General features: G+C 35.3%; 1 protein-coding gene across 2 annotated transcripts in view; it reads right to left on the reverse strand.

Annotated features, from left to right (window-relative positions):
* Positions 1-19,532, reverse strand: part of ABL1 (ABL proto-oncogene 1, non-receptor tyrosine kinase) — a 186,473-nt gene that overhangs the window by 43,137 nt on the left and 123,804 nt on the right. The window contains exons 1-3 of one of the 2 annotated variants that reach the window (XM_074210909.1): positions 15,069-15,717; positions 3,180-3,356; positions 2,359-2,654 (exon numbers count right to left, since the gene is read on the reverse strand). In XM_074210909.1, the coding sequence (XP_074067010.1) occupies positions 2,359-2,654; positions 3,180-3,356; positions 15,069-15,153 (558 nt within the window). In that variant the 5' untranslated portion in view covers positions 15,154-15,717. Of the gene's footprint in view, positions 1-2,358; positions 2,655-3,179; positions 3,357-15,068; positions 15,718-19,532 lie in introns of those variants that run through there. The other variant, XM_074210908.1, reaches the window with a different exon arrangement.

Consider the following 19,532-nt stretch of genomic DNA (forward strand, 5'->3'; position numbering starts at 1 on the left):
ATCTCAGCTAGGTCTTCCAGGTACAAGTTCCTTACAAATAAGCCATTGGGATAAAAATAAATATATAAAAAGCAGTTCCAGAGTTCCAGATGAAAAGCTATGTATTTTAAGAATTATCTAAATAAACAAGTCTAATACAATAAGTATTAATACAATTCTTTGGAGATATGACTACAGCCAGCACTTTCATAAAAAAAAATGAAAACTGTTTTCCAATAAATGAACTGGCAGTTTCTAAAGGAATAAATAAAAGCTGTCAACAATCACAGACAGAGAAATGTTCTAAATCACAAATAATTTGAAAAATACAAATTAAAACAACTCTGATATTCCAACCTCAAAACTAAACTAAGATTGGTAAAGAAGACAACAAAAGAAAATGACATCTGCTGGAGGAGTAATGGAGGAAAAGGGACATTAATATATCGTTTGTGGAGTTATGAATTGGTGTAGACATTCTGGAAAGTAAATTAGAACAATGTTCTCAAAGTTATTAAACTAAACATATCCTTTTACTCAAATTTGCTACTACTAGACCCATTCCCTAAAAAGATCAAAGAGGAAAAGAACCCTTTTGTATAAAATTATTCATAACTTTTTTTGTAGTCACAGAGAAATGGAAGCTAAGTGAGTATCTTTCTATGCTATCTGAATACAATGGAATATATTTGCAGGGCCAGCAAATCTTGACCACAGTCTGTTTTTATATGGCATGCAAGCTAAGTTAAAAGAACAAGTAACGTATTTGATAAGGTCAAATCCTAAAACAGTACTGCTCTGTAAGAAATCATGTAATTAACAATTTTAAAAATACCTGGGAAGACCTGAATAAAGTGATGCAGAGAAAATGCAAGTCAGGAAGATGATTTATATATAAAATCATAAAGAAAAACCTAAGTGAAAGACTGAAGAATGCTGACCAATGCAGTGACTAAACATGATTCGACAGAGAAGTGGATTAAAGATGAGGAATATATACATATGGGCAGCTAGGGGGCACAGTGGATAGAATACCAGCCCTGGAGTCAGGAGGTCCAGAGTTCAAATATGACCTCAGATACTTAATACTTACCTAACTGTGTGACCTTGGGCACTCCACTGCCTTTCAAAAACAACAAATAATAATAATATATACATACATTTGTGTATATATGGGTATGTATATATATGCATATGTATGATTATGCAAATATACATATATGTGTGTTTAGATGGATGTCTATATATATGTGTACACACACACACACACACACACACACACAAACACACACGGAGAGACAGATGACAGATTCTGTTCCAGGCATGGTGATAAGAACTTTTGCAAATACCATCTCATTTGATCCTCAAAATAACCCTATAAGGTGAATGCTATAATTATTCTTGTTTTACAGTGGAGAAAACTGAGGTAAACAGGGCTTAAGTGACTTGCCTAAGGTCCTTCAGCTAGTGTTTGAGGTTGGATTTGAACTCAGTTCTTCCTGACTATAGTCCAATGCTCTATCAACTCTACCATCTAGTTGCCTAAACACATACCTCTTTCTAACTAATGCCCATTTTCTATGGCATTTAAATTCAGACTAAAAATAAGAATATTTTAAAAATAACAGACATTATTGTTACCATCTAAAAAATCTGAAACGTACTCTTGATTGAACTCTGTTGTATCCTGTATGATCTGATGTAAGGGACCCAAATAGATTTAATCCTAAATCTGTCAAAAATTAGCTGTGTGACTTTAGGCAAATCACTAATTTCTCTGGCCTTTGATTTCCTCATCTGTAAACTGACGGGGATGTCTATGTAAAATCTTTAGCTTTTTTATAGCTATAATAATAAATATATATTATATATAGGTATAAATATGTATATGACATATATTATTAAAATACTATACAAATAAAAATTATTTTATCCTTACAACATACAAAGTTGTTGTCACTGTTCAGTTGCGTCCAACTCTTTGTGACCCTATGGACCATACTATACATAGGATTTGGGTTTTTTTTTGTGTGACAACAATACTGGAATAGTTTGCCATTTCCATCTTCAGGGGAAGAAGGTAATCAGAGGTTAAATGATTTGCCCAGTGTCACATAGCTAGTAAGTGTCTGAGGCTAGATTTGAACTCAGGTTTCCTGATTCTAGGTCTAGAACCTATCCAACGAGTTGTGTAACTGCCTCCCACAACACTGGGAGGTGGATGCTATTATTATCTCCATTCTTCAGACAAGAAAATGGAGGAAGACAGGGATTAAGTAATTTGCCCAGAGTTGCAGAGATAGTAGGTATATGAGGCCAGATTTGATTAGTACTTTTTATTCCTGTGGTTTCATCCCAAATCTTCTCTGGAAATCCTACCTTTCCATCAGATGCAGTGTTTATCCTGTAGTGGTACACCCTTCCTTCATATCTTAGTGAAATGGACCGCTGGCCTGGACTGCTTTCACTCTCCCGAACCAGAAAGCTCCCATTGATTCCACTGCTCAGCAGGTATTCAGCAGCATTTCGTGACACAGGTCCATGGTACCAGGAATGTTTCTCCAAACTGTTGACTGGAGTGATATAGTTGCTTGGAACCCAGCCCTGTCCATTCTTAGTTTGGGCTTCACACCATTCTCCATTGTGATTATAGCCCAAGACACGGAGCTTTTCACCTTTAAAAGAAAATCAAGTTAGATAAGTCATCCTCCATAGGAATCCAGATAAGCATGTTATTTCATTTCTATTTAATCTTACTAAGTTGATTTCTTTAGATTCCTAAATACATAATTTACTTTACTCTTGCAAAATCTATTCTTATGTGCATATGTTCATGTGTATATAGAAATATGTATTTAGATACCTAGATATTATGGTTAATGTGGTCCATTTCTAATATTAGACATTTATTAAAATTATAGCTTAACATAAATATTAATAGAACATTAGGCTACAGACATCAATCAAAATGTCTCTATATCTAGTTTAGTTTTACTCTATATTGTAAAAGAAATACTGTGGCTTTAATTTTTAAAAGAAGTCTTTTACTAAAATGATTTCCTTCATTTTTTTCTAACAGATTCTACTATTCCAAACTTTAAATGTATTATTTAAATTATTTAAATAGTGGTCAATCAAAGCTATAATTTCTCTGAATTTTATCTCTTAAAATCATTTCTAGCCACCCACAGTCCTCTTACCTTTAGTTATACTTAGAGTGTTATCCCCACTGGCCACAAAATCATACAGTGCAACAAAAAGATTAGGGTCATTTTCACTGGGACCAGCTAGAAGGTTTTCTTTAGAGTTCCAACGAGCTGCTTCACTTAGACCTTGTGGCTCGAAATCAGATGCAGTTACTGGCCTCTGAAGGGCTTCTGAAAGAAAAGAAATGAAAATGAGGGGGAAAAAGGAGGACAGAGAAAAAGAGAGGAAGAAGCTCATTGAAAAAAACTGAAAAATTGAAAGAAAACAAAGCTAATGTAACCCCCCCCCCCAGGTACAATAATAAAACTATTTGCTTTTTCACCACATTTAAATTCAAATAAGGTTTCCTCCATTGATAGCTATACTCCTTGCACATTTGGATAAAGATGGCAAAAATGATCCCTTAATTTAAATTTATTGGAAAATACTAAGCACTTTTATTCTAAAGTTCTTTGGTGAAGCCACTTAAATTCTACTTCTAAAACAGTTTTAAGTTTTCGAATTCACAATTTCAAAATTAATTAATCTGGAAATCCAAGTGGTCCACCCTAATAGGCCTCAGCCATCACTTACATGGAGTAAGAACATTTGTCTAAGGAAGACATCCTGCTTACACTTCAAGGTGCTTCCAAAAAAACATCAGCACACCTCCCCTTAGTGGATACTGATCATTGATATTTGCAATCTTTTTGATTGCTCTAGAAGAAGTTTATAAACTAAAAAACAAAACAATACAAAACAAAACAAAAACCAAGAAATGTGAATTTGAATCTAGAGAGCATTTGCCAGAATCGAGAATTCCTTGATTCTTAAATTAGAAGACCTGCATTCAAATTCTACCTCTGATTCTCATTTCCTGGTGTGTCCCATGGGCAAATCTCTTTCCTGCTCTAGGCCTTAGTTCCCTCAACTATAAAGGGAGGGAGTTGCATCAGATGGCCTCGGAGGTCCCTTCTAGTTCTAGACTTATATAATTCTCGGATCCTTCACAGAAACAAGACATTTCTTTTGTCATAAAAAATAAGCTATATTCAAATTTTCTTTTTCCTTGTACCTAAAGAATACCAAAGTATCTTTTGTTAAGCCTCACCAGTAAGTCCTAATTTTTATATTTACTTCTCCAGACAGCTGGAAGTGGTCAGTTCTGATCTAAGCTAAACCTTCACACCCATTACTCGGAAACAAGTCGGTGCTCTTTAGACAGCAAACCAACATGGGTGGGGATAGGGATGTGGGTAAGTTTTTCAGTTTGGGTTTCTGGACTCTTCATTGAGGTAAATCTTCAAAATGATTTTGGTTATCTTACTTTATAAATTATGAGGATAAGAGAAATAGAGTAGAAACATGCCCCATTTTAATATTAACATTTCAAAATTACAGAATAGTCCCAATGACTTATGAAGTACTTGTTCCTTTAGTATAAATGTTACAGAATTTGAAATATTAAATACAAAGACAATTATCTTTGTAATACATTAAGAGATAAGTGTTAGTCTTCAACTAGACATTTAAACTAGAGAAAATACCAATAATGAAATAGAAAAGCTTGCTTTTGAAGTATATAAGATAGAGAAACATACACATCTTTTAAGAAACACACATAACTCATTACTCCAGAGTAGTAGAACATGTAGTAGAACATTTAAAGTCTGGTGGACTTGGGTTCAAAAAATGTATTCCCTGGGAGACTGGGAAATTTCTCAGGTCTTGGGCCCCTGGATGAAACCATTCCTCAGGTCCCTTCCAAAGCTAAATCTGATTCTAGAACCCCCATAGATTCATGGGTAGAGCACAGATATGTATAGCCCAAGTAGACTTATGCATTCTCTGGAATTAAAACTGAAAGCATAGAAATGGCTTTTGTTTCCATTTTTGTTTTCTTCAAATGATACTCTCTACACAACACTGAACAGTGTCTGGGTTTTATAAAAGAAATTCCAAATTGGGGAAGAGGGTGGGGTAGAGATGAGGAAATGACTGAAAAACACCTGGAGTCAGCAAAACGTAAATGACAGCCAGAGGACAGCTGACACTTCAAAGTGATGATGAGAGAAGTGCTCAGAGGGGCTAACCCCAAAATGGAGGCAGATGCTGGGAATTTTAGGCAATAGGATATGGCATTTCATAGGAAGGAAAGGGCCTCCCACTGCTTTCTGATTCAACAGGAAGGCAGGAAATCCAAGGCAGTCCCCCAATTTTCCTTCTCAGATTCTTCCCTACTCCACAAATTAATGACTGAAACCTAGTGGGGAAGCTTGCTTATGACTACCTTTGAATCAGGATACTGGAGTAAAGCCATACTCCAACACGAGAATCCTCCATTTAATTCCTAGTCCTGATTGATGTCAAAACTGACTCACAATGTACATATGCCAATTTCTTGCTTCATTTCATAACAAACTACACTGTCAAAGCTTTAAAATGATCACTTACAAAACAAAAGTTGAACAAAATATGTACTCACATTTCTTGCTCATTAATACTAATATGTTAGCACTGTTAAGTAACTATGCCACAGAAGTCTCCAAATTTCATTAATACCCTTACACTTTGAGAAGATAGCAGAAGTAGAAACAAATTTTGTCTTTTCTTCTCCCTAAAGATCTTTGCAATGTCATGGAAGTTCTTAAAAATAAATACATTTTAGTGGGTTCTATTATTTTTAAAAGAATAGCTAGGTAGTACAGTGGATAGAGTACCAGCCATAGAGTCAGAAAGATTCATCTTCTTGCCTTCAAATTCAGCCTCAGACACTTAATAGCTGTGTGACTTAAGCAAATCACTTAACCCTTATTTGCATCAGTTTCCCCATCTGTGGAATGATCTGAAGAAGGAAACCACTCTGTATCTTTGTGAAGAAAACCCCAAATGGGATCAGGAGAGAGTCAAACATGACTGAAATGACTGAAAAAAAACATCAAAATTTAAAATGGCTTTTGATTTTTAAAAAATTGTCTGCAGTCTCCTTATTTTAATATACCTCACATTCATCCTCCAAAGAGCCTGCCTAGGTGGGCAGCACAGCACAGCACCTGACTGAATCAGAAAGACCTGAGTTCCAGTTCTGCCGAGGCCCATGCTGGGCAGGTCACAGCCTCCCAATAGCATACAAGAACCCTTTAGGCTTGGAATCTAAGCCTTTAAAGTGCAAAGACACTGGTCATATATTTCTCATCTGAGCTTCCCTGAGAGGTCTCAGATTTTAAAATAAGGAAAAAAGATTCCTCTAATCACATTTAAACTATTTTCAAATAATTATTCTCATCTGAGTTTCTCTGAGAGGTTTCTCAGGTTTTTAAAAAAGGAAAAAAGATTAATCACATTTTAAAATATTTTCAAATGATCATTCTCACACCAAAATGATTTTTGTCTGCCAACAATGCTATAAAATAAAACCTGAACCACCAAACAAACATAGAATGCATCAGTGATGAACTCAATTGTAAACATCTAAAAAAGTTCAGTCTGTCCTATCCCATCAATCTAAGGAGGTAGTCCCATTCCAAGAGTAGGTTGCTTAGTTGGAATTTTTAAACCAATCATCCCATGCTCCATAATAAATGCTTCTCTAAGGTTGTGCTGTGAGTCAGTCAGTGATCAGAGGTGTTTATAAAAGCTTCTCTGAGGGAGAATACTTCTGGTCTAGACTTTCAAGACTTGCTATCCAAGCAAATACTAAAGAAACAACAAGGGAAGCAAGCTTATAAACTTCAATGGCTAGCTACTTTACAATTCCAAGGGGAAGCAAAGTCCTCTGACTCCAGGACAAACAACTCAGAGAGGCTCCCAAATTTCAGCTATATTTCTCTATTATCATGCTATCCATCTGATTATTCCTTGTACCCTTTCAGCCTGTAAATGGGGAAGCTAAAAGTGTTGAATGAATACTATCACATTCCCTTTAGTTTTGTTCATATTCAGTTAGTTATTTAAATACTTAGCACTTTGCACTCATCATTTCCTTATGGGCAGCTTACTTCTTTCCTCCACTTCATCAAATATCTGTATTTTAAAATCTATAAAACAGATCCTTCCAAAAAGGAAGAAGGTTTCATGTTTTATTTAATACTCTGTTCCAGTTGGTGAGATCATGCTCAGGCTATTCTCAAATCATATAAGAATCTCATATAACTTTTTTTCAATATGAGCTTGGGAGTAAAAAAAAAAATTGAATTTGGTTAATGTTAACTAATCTCTTTAATGTCTGGACTAAATGCAGAGATCATTTTATGTATACTGCATCCTGTCAATTAATTTTGTATTTTTTAAAACAGCAAACATATCTAAAGTGCCTCAAACTAAAAACCCTAGCTAAGCCTAGTCACATCCTTAATTACTCTTATAAAATCATTACTTGCTGAGGCCTACCTATGTATAGTTATAAGAGCTTTGGTGAGTGTTAAGAAAACACAAAGAAAAATACAGTACAGTTCCTGCTCTGGAGCCAGAAATCTAGGTAATCAGGAGATAAGATTAGTCTGTATGAAAAAACAAAATAACAATACAACAGTATCAGGGAAGTCACAAGGCAGGGGAAGTGCCAAATGAGTGGTACAAACAGAAAAAATTAAAAGAGGGGGGAAGAGAGGAAGGAAGCACACTGGGAATCGGGGAAGACTACTTGGAGAAAATGGAACTTGAGTTTGAAACACAAATTTCATCTTTTTTCCCTTAGGGATAAGGATTATAAGATCAGTTTCAAATGAGCAGATAATATCTTCATAACACTTAGCAACCTAGAATATTCAGAAGTATTTAGGCCAATAATATCTATCTAATCTAGAACTTTTTTGGGTGAGAAAGAGAGATTAAGAGAAAATAAAAGTCAAACTGATTGAAAATCTATGGAGCATTTAAAGGTGTAGAATTACAATAATTACAACTGATTGAAAAAAGCTTTATGAGGCAGGAGTTTTATCAAATCTGCTTCAATATAAAAGAATTAATTATTCAAATTGATCCCTTCCTTGTTGGTATGCAACCTGAAACTTGCTAAAAAAAAAAAACCTTTAAATCCCCCCCCCTCTTAAGTAGGTTAATTGTTAATCCAGGAATTTTGTTTACTTTATTAAGTCAATTTTTTTTTTGCTTACATATCACTCCAGCCCTATGGAACTAGAATAAATTTGTATCATTAGTGACCCAGTTGATCATGTTACTGTGTTTATTCAGGAGCAATTAGTATAGTATAAGGCAATAATATCATGTAGTAGAAAGAGTATCAAGCCAAGTCATCAGATCCGAGTTCTAGTCTCTATTCTACCATGTATTAGCTTTAAGATTTTAGGTGAGTCACTCTAGGGACTTAAAGTTTCCTCATTTGCTAAATAGGAATAATAATTCTTGCCTACTTCTATTGTTAAGATCATATAAACAAAGCAAGTGTCATACTATTATAAAATAATATTTTAAAATCTTTTCTAAAACTAGCCAAAGCTACCTCCTTCCCTCAACAACATAGAACTCACTAGAAAAACAGGCAATAATTACTAGGAGTTAGAATCAAAAAGACAAAATTGCATGTCACCAAACATCTACTGAACATCTACTCTGTGAAGGGAACTCAGAAGTTATCATTGATAAAGAAAAAAACACTTAAAAATTAGACTTGTAAAGGAAAAGTAAATTTTCATTTGTTTCAAAAAAATTCCCAAAACTTAACCAAAAAACTAAAACTAACCATATTTTCCCAAACCATTAGGACATTCTAATATGCCTTCCTTTAAGTTAAGTACTTTATGTATGAAGTATTGGGAAAAGCAGTAAAGACAAAGGGCAGTGGTTGAAATCCTGGCTCTGCCACCTGCTAACTGTGCAACCCTAAGGCAAGTCATGCAACCTCTCCCAGGCGCAGTTCTTCATCTGCAATGTGAGGAAGTTGGATTAGACCTTTAGGATTCATCTTTTCCAGTCATGATCTTCAGTTGCTCTATGGAGTACCTAAGGCAGCATGTGAGAAAGGACATGACTGTATTGTTGGGGTGACCTAGTGCCTGAATTGGAGTCAAGTGGAAATAGCCATCAGTTCATGATTCTGCCTGTTAATTTCCTGAAATATATGAAAATATTTTCATTCTGCTATAAACCACTCCTTCTCCCTTATGTTAACCATATGATAGTTTGAAAGCATTCATTACACATTTCCTGTTCTTTCAATGTGGATTGTAGTCATTTGGGGCTAGTTATACCGGGATAACATATCAGGTTAGTAACTACCTTGGTTCCAAATTTCTACATAGTATATTACTACCTAATAATACTTAATTAGACTCATTTGCCTAATTCAACATAACAGAAAGTATTTCAGCCTCTTTAACTTGTCAAATCAGGCAGCCAAGTGACTCAATGGACAGACTACTAGTTCTAGACTCAGGAAAAGTCAAGTTCAAATCTGGCCTCAGACATTTACTAGCTGTATGACCCTGGGCAAGTCACCTAACTCTAGCTGCCTTAATTCACTAGAGAAAGAAATGGCAAACCACTCCAGTATCCTTATGAAGAAAACCCAATGGACAGTATGGGTCATGGAGTCACATAGAATCAAACACAAAATGAACAATAATGACAACCTGTCAATTCATGGTTTTGTGTTTTTAAAAATCTGCAACTACAATTTCATTGATGTGAGGATAACACATTATACCCCCCACACAAACACAAACACATACACACACTCAGATAAGTAATTTCCTCTACAAATGCAATTAGTAACAGGTTTTCAGCTAATAGTCTTAGGAAGTTACCTCAGACAGTAACTTGCTCAGGGTCAAATAGTCTGTTAGAGGCAGAACTTGAACCCAGGTCTTCTGGATTCAAAAGCCAGTTCTCTAAACATTAGGCAAAATTCTCTAAAAATCCACTTTGTGGGGCTGCTAGGTGGCTCAGTGGATAGAGCACCAGTCCTGGAGTCAGGAGTACCTGAGTTCAAATTCAACCTCAGACACTTAATAATTACCTAGCTGTGTGGCCTTGGGCAAGCCACTTAACCCCATTGCCTTGCAAAAACCTAAAAAAAAATGCACTTCGTAATACAATTGCAAAATGCCATAATGCTCAATAAATATAGTTTTGATTCCTTGGTTCTGGCCTTAGTATTGGTGAGGGCAAGTTACTATAAAGACCTTTAAAATAATAGAGTAAGTGAAAATGCAATACAATGAAAAAAGGGAAAGGAAAATCCATATTTTCTGATTTTACAGAAGCAAAAAAGTAGTGCTGGTTAACCTTCTTCTGAGTTTCGGACTAAGATATGCACTTTTATTGAAACCACACAATCTTCCTCTATCACAATCCTAAAAGGAAAGGCCAACAGGCAGCTACCCTGGTTTTACTGGCTTCATTTAAAGAGCAGACCATCACAAAGCCTGAACATAAACACCAACTACAAACATATTACAAGGCAAAGAACCAGACCAGAGGTCAATGTCAATAGGAGGGAAGAAGGACACTCTCTTTTACATACGGAACAACAAATATGTCTTACTTTTTGAGCTGAGAAAGTAGAATTTAAAAGTCAATTTGAGTAACAGTGATGACTCAGAAAAGACTCACTTCTTCTCCACTACTAAAAAAGTAGGACTTTAATTCCTAAGTCTGTTATTCGTAAGGCCCTATGACTAAAAGTACAATTTAGTTATTCAAGGACACTCAACTTAATACAACTAAACTAAGAAACTGCTGGTATACTTTAACCTGGGGATGGGAAATGGGGATAGCATCAAATTTCATACAGTATGACACTTAAATAGAGCATTTGGACATCAATATTTGTAGTGGTTTATTTTTTTCCTATTCCTAGTCTAAGGACTGCATTTTCCAAATTGCAGTTCTTAATTTCACATTAAGAATGCAATGCAGGGGCGGCTAGGTGGCATAGTGGATAAAGCACCGGCCTTGGAGTCAGGAGTACCTGGGTTCAAATCCGGTCTCAGGCACTTAATAATTACCTAGCTGTGTGGCCTTGGGCAAGCCACTTAACCCCATTTGCCTTGCAAAAAAAAAAAAAAAGAATGAAATGCATTTGAGCTACTGTTTCAAATGTTTGGAGATGGTGGAGGTGTTATGGGAAGGGGGAAGGGAGTATGTAAAATGTGAAATATAAACTAATGTGATTTTTTTTCTCATCCTCAAGTAAAATATTTACCATGAGAAAAAGTGAGGGTTAGGAAAGAGGTAGAAAACTTTCCAACTTATAACCAAGGACAGGAAGTATTGATATATGCATCAAAACTAATTTGAAAATTAATGATTTCTATATAATAACAAATGGACAATTAATTCAATTCTGAGTAACTCAATAAAAAAAGTAAAAAAGTGAAAACCTTAATGTCAACAAGCTAAATACTAAACAAAAACTTTAAAAAAATACATATTTAAAGATCAAAGGAGCCACAATTCTATATAAAAGATCTTATGGCTTATATGGCCTCATGTTAAAAAGCATTTTTACAAAATATCTAATATCTTCACTGTCTAATTAGGGAAGCAGAACAGACAAAATCAAGATCTGACAGATGAGGAAACTGAGACCCAAAGGGGGAAAGTGATTTGCCCAAGATAACCGGCTAGTAAATGCAAGCTGGAAGAAAAGAGTTCATGGAACTTCCATTCCAGCACTTTCCGCTCCATTCTACACTCCGATGGAATTGGTGGTACTCTGGGGGGCAGTCACCCAATAGTGTTCCAGTGGGAGGTAGTGGAAGGAATACCGACCAACATAAGAAAGTCTAGGTTTGGGTCCCCATTTTGTCACAAACTAATTAAGAGACCCTGAGTGAGTATTTTACCTTTTGAGGAGTATTTCCTCATCTGAAAAATGACTGGATTAGACTAAATTTTTTCTACACTTCTAAGACCCATTACAGCTTTAATACTCTATGACCCTGAATCTTTTTGATGATGTAATGAATATCTCGAAAATAGTAAGGACTTAATATACGTTTGCTGACTGACTGACAGATCGAACTGACTTTCTCATTAGCAAAATTAAGTAATTTCCCAATTTTCTCTGATATTTCATGGAAACTTTCCTTTAAAGAGATACTGAGCAAGTGTTTGGCTCATAGTAAGAACTGAATAAATTATTGTATTATTCTAAGAAATGTGATTGTGTTGCTGCTACCATTAAGAATGAGCAATTATTTATAAAAAGATGGGTTTACAGTGGTTCTATGTAAAAGTGTTTGTAATGTTCTCAGAGTTCCATTGAATTGCTACTGATTACTAATTTACATAATATAAATGCATTGTAATAGTCACTCAAGTTTATGTACAACAAATTTAAGTGGTTAAATTAATTCAAAATGTAAAAAGAAACAATTTCAAAATATCACTGGAAACCTGAATGGGTCATAGATTTCATGACTTAAATATCACAAAGACAAAACTAAGACTTGGATGTCATTAATTTGGGTATCATAAATCAACTGTTAAAGATATACAATTTTTACTGGCATTGTATTCCTTTTCCTCCCTCCTCTATTCCTGTTGGAATTCTCTTATTTCTGGCATCAGTTGTGGGTATTTTAAGGGTACCACTGATACATTTTTCTAGAGAAAAGAGATTATTAATAATAATAATAATTAATTATTATTATTATTGTTGTTCATATTTGATTCAAAAGAACATTTTTATTTTAAGGTGAAATATTCTTTGTTTAGACAGATGGAATTGTATATAAACAAACCAAGTTGCTTTACTGTTGTAGAGAAAACTAAAGATATGACTGTACTCAACTACCGATCAATAAACTCAGCAACACTTCTGGGTCCAGAACAGAAGAAAATGCTCAACCAATACTTGTTCATTGTTTCAACAAATATGAAAAAACATTCAACTGTTAAGAACAATTGTATGATCAACTGGAAACATTAGTGAAAATGCAAAGGTAAGATTATTTACCCAACTGTTGGCAACCATTTTTCCCAAGCAACTAATGACCTTAACTTTTCTTCAATCACTGAGATTTACAATCTCAAAACCACAAAAACACTAGTTCCATTTTCATTTCTATCTAAACACATCACTAAAATTAAAGATGCCCTAGGAATGAATTGTTAGATCCCTGAGTTTCCCTTGTAGATGAAGTAAACTTAATGTTTACTTAGGTAATAACATGAAAAGTTTCTTTTTGAGGGTGTTTGATCATTTTTTTCTAATTATGAGGCTTTTTAAATACCAATAAGATATTTCAAAATTCCAAAATTTCTAGAATGAGAATTTCAAAGATACTAAAATTTCCAAATCAGGAAATCTGGACAAGGTTATTCAATTTATCCAAAGAAATTTTCAAGTTGTAGAAAAAATGAGTATCAGAAGACTTCAGTTTTATTCCAATTTCCACTGATATATATATATATATAATATATATATATATAGTACAAAACTGAAACTTTAGTTCATTTGTAAAACAAAAAAAATGAGGAAAGAACAGTCTCTAAAAGTTATTGAAGAAATGAGAAGAGGTTAAAAAAGTTTTCTGTTACTTGGAATACAAATGTTATTTTAACTCTAAGCTTTATCAAACTTCAATAGTGGGAACAACTATAATCACTCAGAACAAACTTTTAGACCCAATAAATTATCACATTAATCAACATCTATCTCACTGGAATTTAGAATCTGGACCAGCATATCTACACTTCATAGGGCCCTTCTAGAAAAGCAAAGATTTGGAGAGAAAAGAAAAGAAACTGAAACTGGCAAGTAAATGAGGTCTTAAATTCCATCAGAAAATTAATGGAAATACATCTAAAAACTTAAAAAATTTCATAAGTTCTAACAAAATTCCATTTTTACTAAAAGCTACTCTTTACTACTTAATTCTGTTTTAACCAATAACCATTTATCTGCTTTGGGACTACAAAGATGAAAAATTTCAGTTCCAAAGAGATAATTACTCAAAAGATTAAAATCCTAAGATTATGTCTGAGAGCCAGAAGTAACCCCTCTCATCCATACTCCTGACTTCTGAACAATACTGTATTGTTATATCCAAAATCCTGGGATAATGAGATGATTACTAATAATCATAATATGGCCATCAATTTTCACAGAGATGTTAAGAACCACCAGTCCCTACTTTAACAGTAATCAATTTGCTTTTTTCAAATCTTATAACTTTTTAAAGTTAAAAGAGGTGGGGGAAGGGAAAAAGAGTTAGGAAGAGAAAAGAAAGATGGGAGAAAGACAATAGTGAAATGCTCCTAGCACTAGGCCTTGTTGTTGAAAGAAATGAGAACATATACTTTTCCCAAGTATTTTGTCTCATATAGAATTCCTTTCTTGAACATTTAACCTCCTTCCCTGGCATAAGAAAGTTATTTCTCCAGCGAAATTCAAAGCCTGTAGATAACACTGGGATGAGATTTTCCCCCCATCTACTCTTGGATGATCAGAAAGAACACTTGAAATTCTGCAACCATAAATGGTATAGCCATGTCCTCCTTGTAGACGACACTTAATGCAAATCACATGTTTTCACAAACATGGATTCACACTTTTAACTTGCAATTCTTTATTAACTGTGAAAAATCACTCAAGAAGTTTGGCTTTTGAAAAAAAGAACATCACGTATACTTTATCAAAACTTCCTTATTTAAAAACTACTGCCAGAAACTTGGGAAACAGCTATGCCATCACAAATTACAATTCTAACCTAAACTGAATTGATTGCAAGAACTAAAGTTTTCTTAATTCACATATCCCAGGAGGCTACATCCACGCAAAGAGGCTACTCTTCTCACAAAGCAAGGCCATGGGGCTGGCCAGGGAGAGGCCTAACAAACGGGATTCCAGACTTCAGGAATCCAGCCCCCTAGGCCTTCAAAATCCAAGCCCATCTTCTGAATTCAATTAAAAGCTGTTAGAGCCTTGAACTTACCTTCCAAATAACAGCTGGAGGAAGAGGAAAGTCCTTTCTTTGACTTGCAACCCACCAACTTCAAACAAATCTCCAACATTTTCATTTGTTAGAGAGCGTCCTCGATATGTAGTTTTGTCTTCCCTCCCCCCCTCCCTGTCCTTTTTCTTGGACCAGGCTCTCACATAAAAAAAGAAGGCTAAACAATCTGGTGCTCTTTGGCTCATTAAAGTGCCCAGGCACGGGGCTCCACCCCTGGGCCCATGCTGCTGTAACTTAGGTGGAGCAGCTTCTTCTTCCTTTGGGGTCTCACTTTTGGCGGGAGAAACCCCCCCCCCCCCACCAAAGTTGATAGCAGTTACTGCTTAGAGCAGCTCCTGAAGTGCCACCCGCCCCTCATTCTCAAGCCGCGAGCACTCGGCAGAGTCAGAAAGAAGAGCCTGGCTCAGCTGCCAACAAAGGGCCCCCTTCAGGCGGGGGCTGTCTGACTTCATGACATCAGGCTGCCCAGGACCGCCCACAGAAGCTCCGCGGGCTGGATGCTTAACCCCTTCATTACCCTGCCAAACACAAAGTCAGAAAACCACCAGACTTTTCTGAGTTTTCCAGCTGTCTTCCAACTTCTCAAAATTCGCTGCCCAGGGTGGTATTTTTCTCCCCATGTTCAGATGTAATTAGTGACAAATTTCTGGGGCAAAATAAAACAATAAAAATTGTCTTAATAGCTTGAAAGAACAACTCTCCAAAACCAAACAATTTTCAAAAATCATATCATATTCTTGCTCTAAAACTTGACAAGTGGAATGCATGCTCTCGTGAGAAATATTTTGAAAGACTCAATGAGAAACACTAATATATCATCTAATCCAAATCCTTCATTTTATAAAGAAACGGGGGGGGGGGGGGTTGTGCAAAATGACACACAGGTAACGTACTACCTTAGTCAGGATTTTAACTCAGTATTCTGATTTCAAATTCAAAACTCTTCCACTAATTCACAATCCCTCTCATTTGACTCATGAAATATATGGTGGAACAGGTTTCTGCCTTATGTTGGAGCATTTTTCTTTTAAACTGAAAACTTAGAGCTAAAACAGCAATCTGTTAACTTAAAAATGAAAGCCAGCAAAGTCAATTTAAAAATACTGATCATAGCATTCACATGAATGCATTGATCCACACTGTGGAGTGTCTGCTTTTTCAATAAATCTGAAACACCCCACTCTTCAGTTGTCTTCATGTCATCCTGAGATTTCTCCAAATCCCCAGCTTGGGAACGCTGCTGCCTAAGGAAGAATTCCACTCTGAGTCTTATGCCAGAGCACATCCTATGTCTCAAGAATGCTAGTGAATAATGCAGAAATTCCATTGAAATTACTTCTCCTACAGCCATCAAGGCAGGCAAATTCAATAACTATCAAAGGGATGAATAAACAGTATATTTATTCTATTAAAAGCACAATGCTTTTATATCTAAGTTCTAAATTATTTCATTCTTCTCAGACCTAGGATAGAGTTATACACTATTCAGAACATTAGTAAGGCATGTGGGAAGTGGAAATGAGAAGCACATCATATGATGTCACACTTTTGAGTACTTTATTACATTTGGGATTTCTCTGTAGTTAAATGGGTGAAAATCTGCCCTCACCACATCAAATAATAATGTAATTTCTATTCTGTACAATAAAATTTAAAAATAATTTTACACACACACAAGTTTACCTGCTGAGTGATGTAGCAATATATCCCCATTTTGAAGATGTACTAGCCTTGAGATTTATTTATTAATCTCATTAATTAGCCTGAAATTGAGGTTCAGAGAGAATAAATAAATAGTTTGCTTGAGATCATATAATTACTAAGTTACTAAGTGTTGGAGTCAAGATTTAAGCCCAAGCCTAATGATCCCAGGTATAATGACCATGTCACAATAGCAAAGCCACATCTTCATTTTACCTCCTGGGGAATTATTATTATGTCTTCTGATTACTAAAACATAATGCTGAACAGCAGCAACAATATTATGGATTCAAAATTCATTTGAAATGACAAAGAGTAAAAATTCCTGAGAGGCTCCAAATTTCCTTTTCTCTTAATGTATTTTTCTTTCTATATGTCATTCACTATATATCACAGCTGGAGGCCCATCACATCCTTCTTTTTTGTTGGACTCCAGTTTTAATTGCTTTAGTTAGATACCAGGGTTGGGGGAAGAAGGAAGCCTCATCTGTTGCAAAGGAAACCTGGGGTCAGAGAACACTGACAGCAGCACTAATCTCATGAAGCAAAGCTTTACTTGCTTGCTGCTTAATGCATTTTTCAGTCTATCTTGTAATGATTCAAACTTGGATAAATCTTTAGGGCATCATGCATTTAAGTAACAAGATCTTTAGTTATGCCTGCCAAAGAAAGCACACAAGAATTCAAGATTGGACTGAATATGGTTTGGAGGGGTAACACTAGTGTATATCAAATAACCTATTATTACATACCATTTTAGATTTAAAGTGCTATATCTCAAATCATGGGCTAATGCTGATAGGTGCTCATTAATGGGTATTTATTTCAATATTAATCCATATATTTGAAGCTTATCAAAAATGGATCTAAATTCTTTGTTGGCACATACTATGTTCATATACTGCAGATATGGACAGATACATAGGGTAGTACAAAGGGGTCAAACTCAAATGGAAATGGGGGCCAATGAACCGTACATAAAGACCCCTGTAAATTGTTTTTGTTGACTAAGAAAACCACGTTAATGTCATCTATGTTGCTCTGTTTATTTGTTTTGTTAAATATTTCCCAATTGTATTTGAATCTGGTTTGGGACACTGAAGTGGTGGTGCCAGTTGCACTGGCCCATGGGCCTTATATTTGACACCCTGGCGACCTAGGTAAAGTAATGAATTTGAATTGTGCCTCAGATACTTATTGGCTGTATGACTCTGGGCAATCACTTCACCTCTCAGGCTTTGTTTCCTCATGTATAAAATGAGGATAATAATATAACCTCCCTTTCAGGTTGTTGTGAGAATCAAATGACAAAATATGCAAAGTGCTCTGTAAACCTTAAATTTATACTAGCTATCATTTCTTAAATTACTCATATACAGTCCTTGGCATTTAATATTTAAAGTCACAGTCAATATTCTAGTATTCAGAAGAATACTTATATATCTTTGTGCTTAATCTTTTCTGGTTAAATCATAAAACTATCAACTGCTTTCCTTTTTATATTCTCTAACACTTAGCACCTAACCTGGCACATAATAACAGATGCTTAATTAAATACATTAGCCTGATTAATCAGTCCAATTAATTAGTCTGAAAAACCATTCTGGATACTTCCAAGAAATATTCAAACTCTCCAAATCAACCAAGACATTGCATCCCAGGTCCAGTTATTTTGATCCTTTGCAGGTCATCTACAAATCACTGATGAACTGAAGATAACAGTAACAGCTACCACTAATCTCTACTTAAATATGAAGACACACCCAAGAACTTCTTCCAAATAAAGTCAGACAATAGTGACAGGACTAACCAGTCATCCTGATCAGTATCTGGCTACTGGACCCAGATGGCTCTGGAGGAAAAAGGGAGACTGGTGACTTTGCACAGCTTCCCTTTATTAAATTCAGTTCATTTGCATATCATGGAATCACTTCCCTGATGTCACGGCCCTCTTTGAGAACAAAGGACAAACAACAATTATTGATACTATATTGTGTATGGTTTATAAACCATATTTTCTTAAAAAAATCAAATTTTATTAGTCTTTTTTGTTTTTACACATTAACACAATATTGATACCATATTGTGTGAAGTTTAACATTTCTATTTTTTTTGTTTTGTTTTGTTTTTAGGTGTTTTGCAAGGCAAATGGGGTTAAGTGGCTTGCCCAAGGCCACACAGCTAGGTAATTATTAAGTGTCTGAGACTGGATTTGAACCCAGGTACTCCTGACTCCAGGGCCGGTGCTTTATCCACTGTACCACCTAGCCGCCCACTGAAGTTTGACATTTTAAAATAAATTTTATTTATATCTTTTCTTTTTACATCACCGACATTTTTGACTATATAATTCTAACTTCCTTCTCAGGGAGCCATTCCTAATAATAAATAATTTAAAAAAAAAGAAAGAAAAAGTTCCACAAAACAAACCAATACTTTTTTAAAATTTATTTAAGGCAATGGGATAAATGACCTGTCCAAGATCACACAGCTAGGCAATTATTAAGTGTCTGAGGTCGGATTGGAGCTCGGGTTCACTGACTCTAGGGTCTATCCACTGTGCCACCTAGCTGCCCCCATAACCAACATATTTTAAAATCTGATTTTTCTTTCCTGAATTTCACCTGCGTAATTCAACCTATCCCCCACCTCCCCACATTTCTGCAAAGGAAGTAGGCAGAGATGTCTTCTTTCATCTCTTTTTGAGAACCTAATTTAGTCATTATGATTTCATAGTATTCA

This window comes from Macrotis lagotis, chromosome 1, assembly GCF_037893015.1.
Source record: "Macrotis lagotis isolate mMagLag1 chromosome 1, bilby.v1.9.chrom.fasta, whole genome shotgun sequence".
Classification (NCBI taxonomy): Eukaryota; Metazoa; Chordata; class Mammalia; order Peramelemorphia; family Peramelidae; genus Macrotis; species Macrotis lagotis.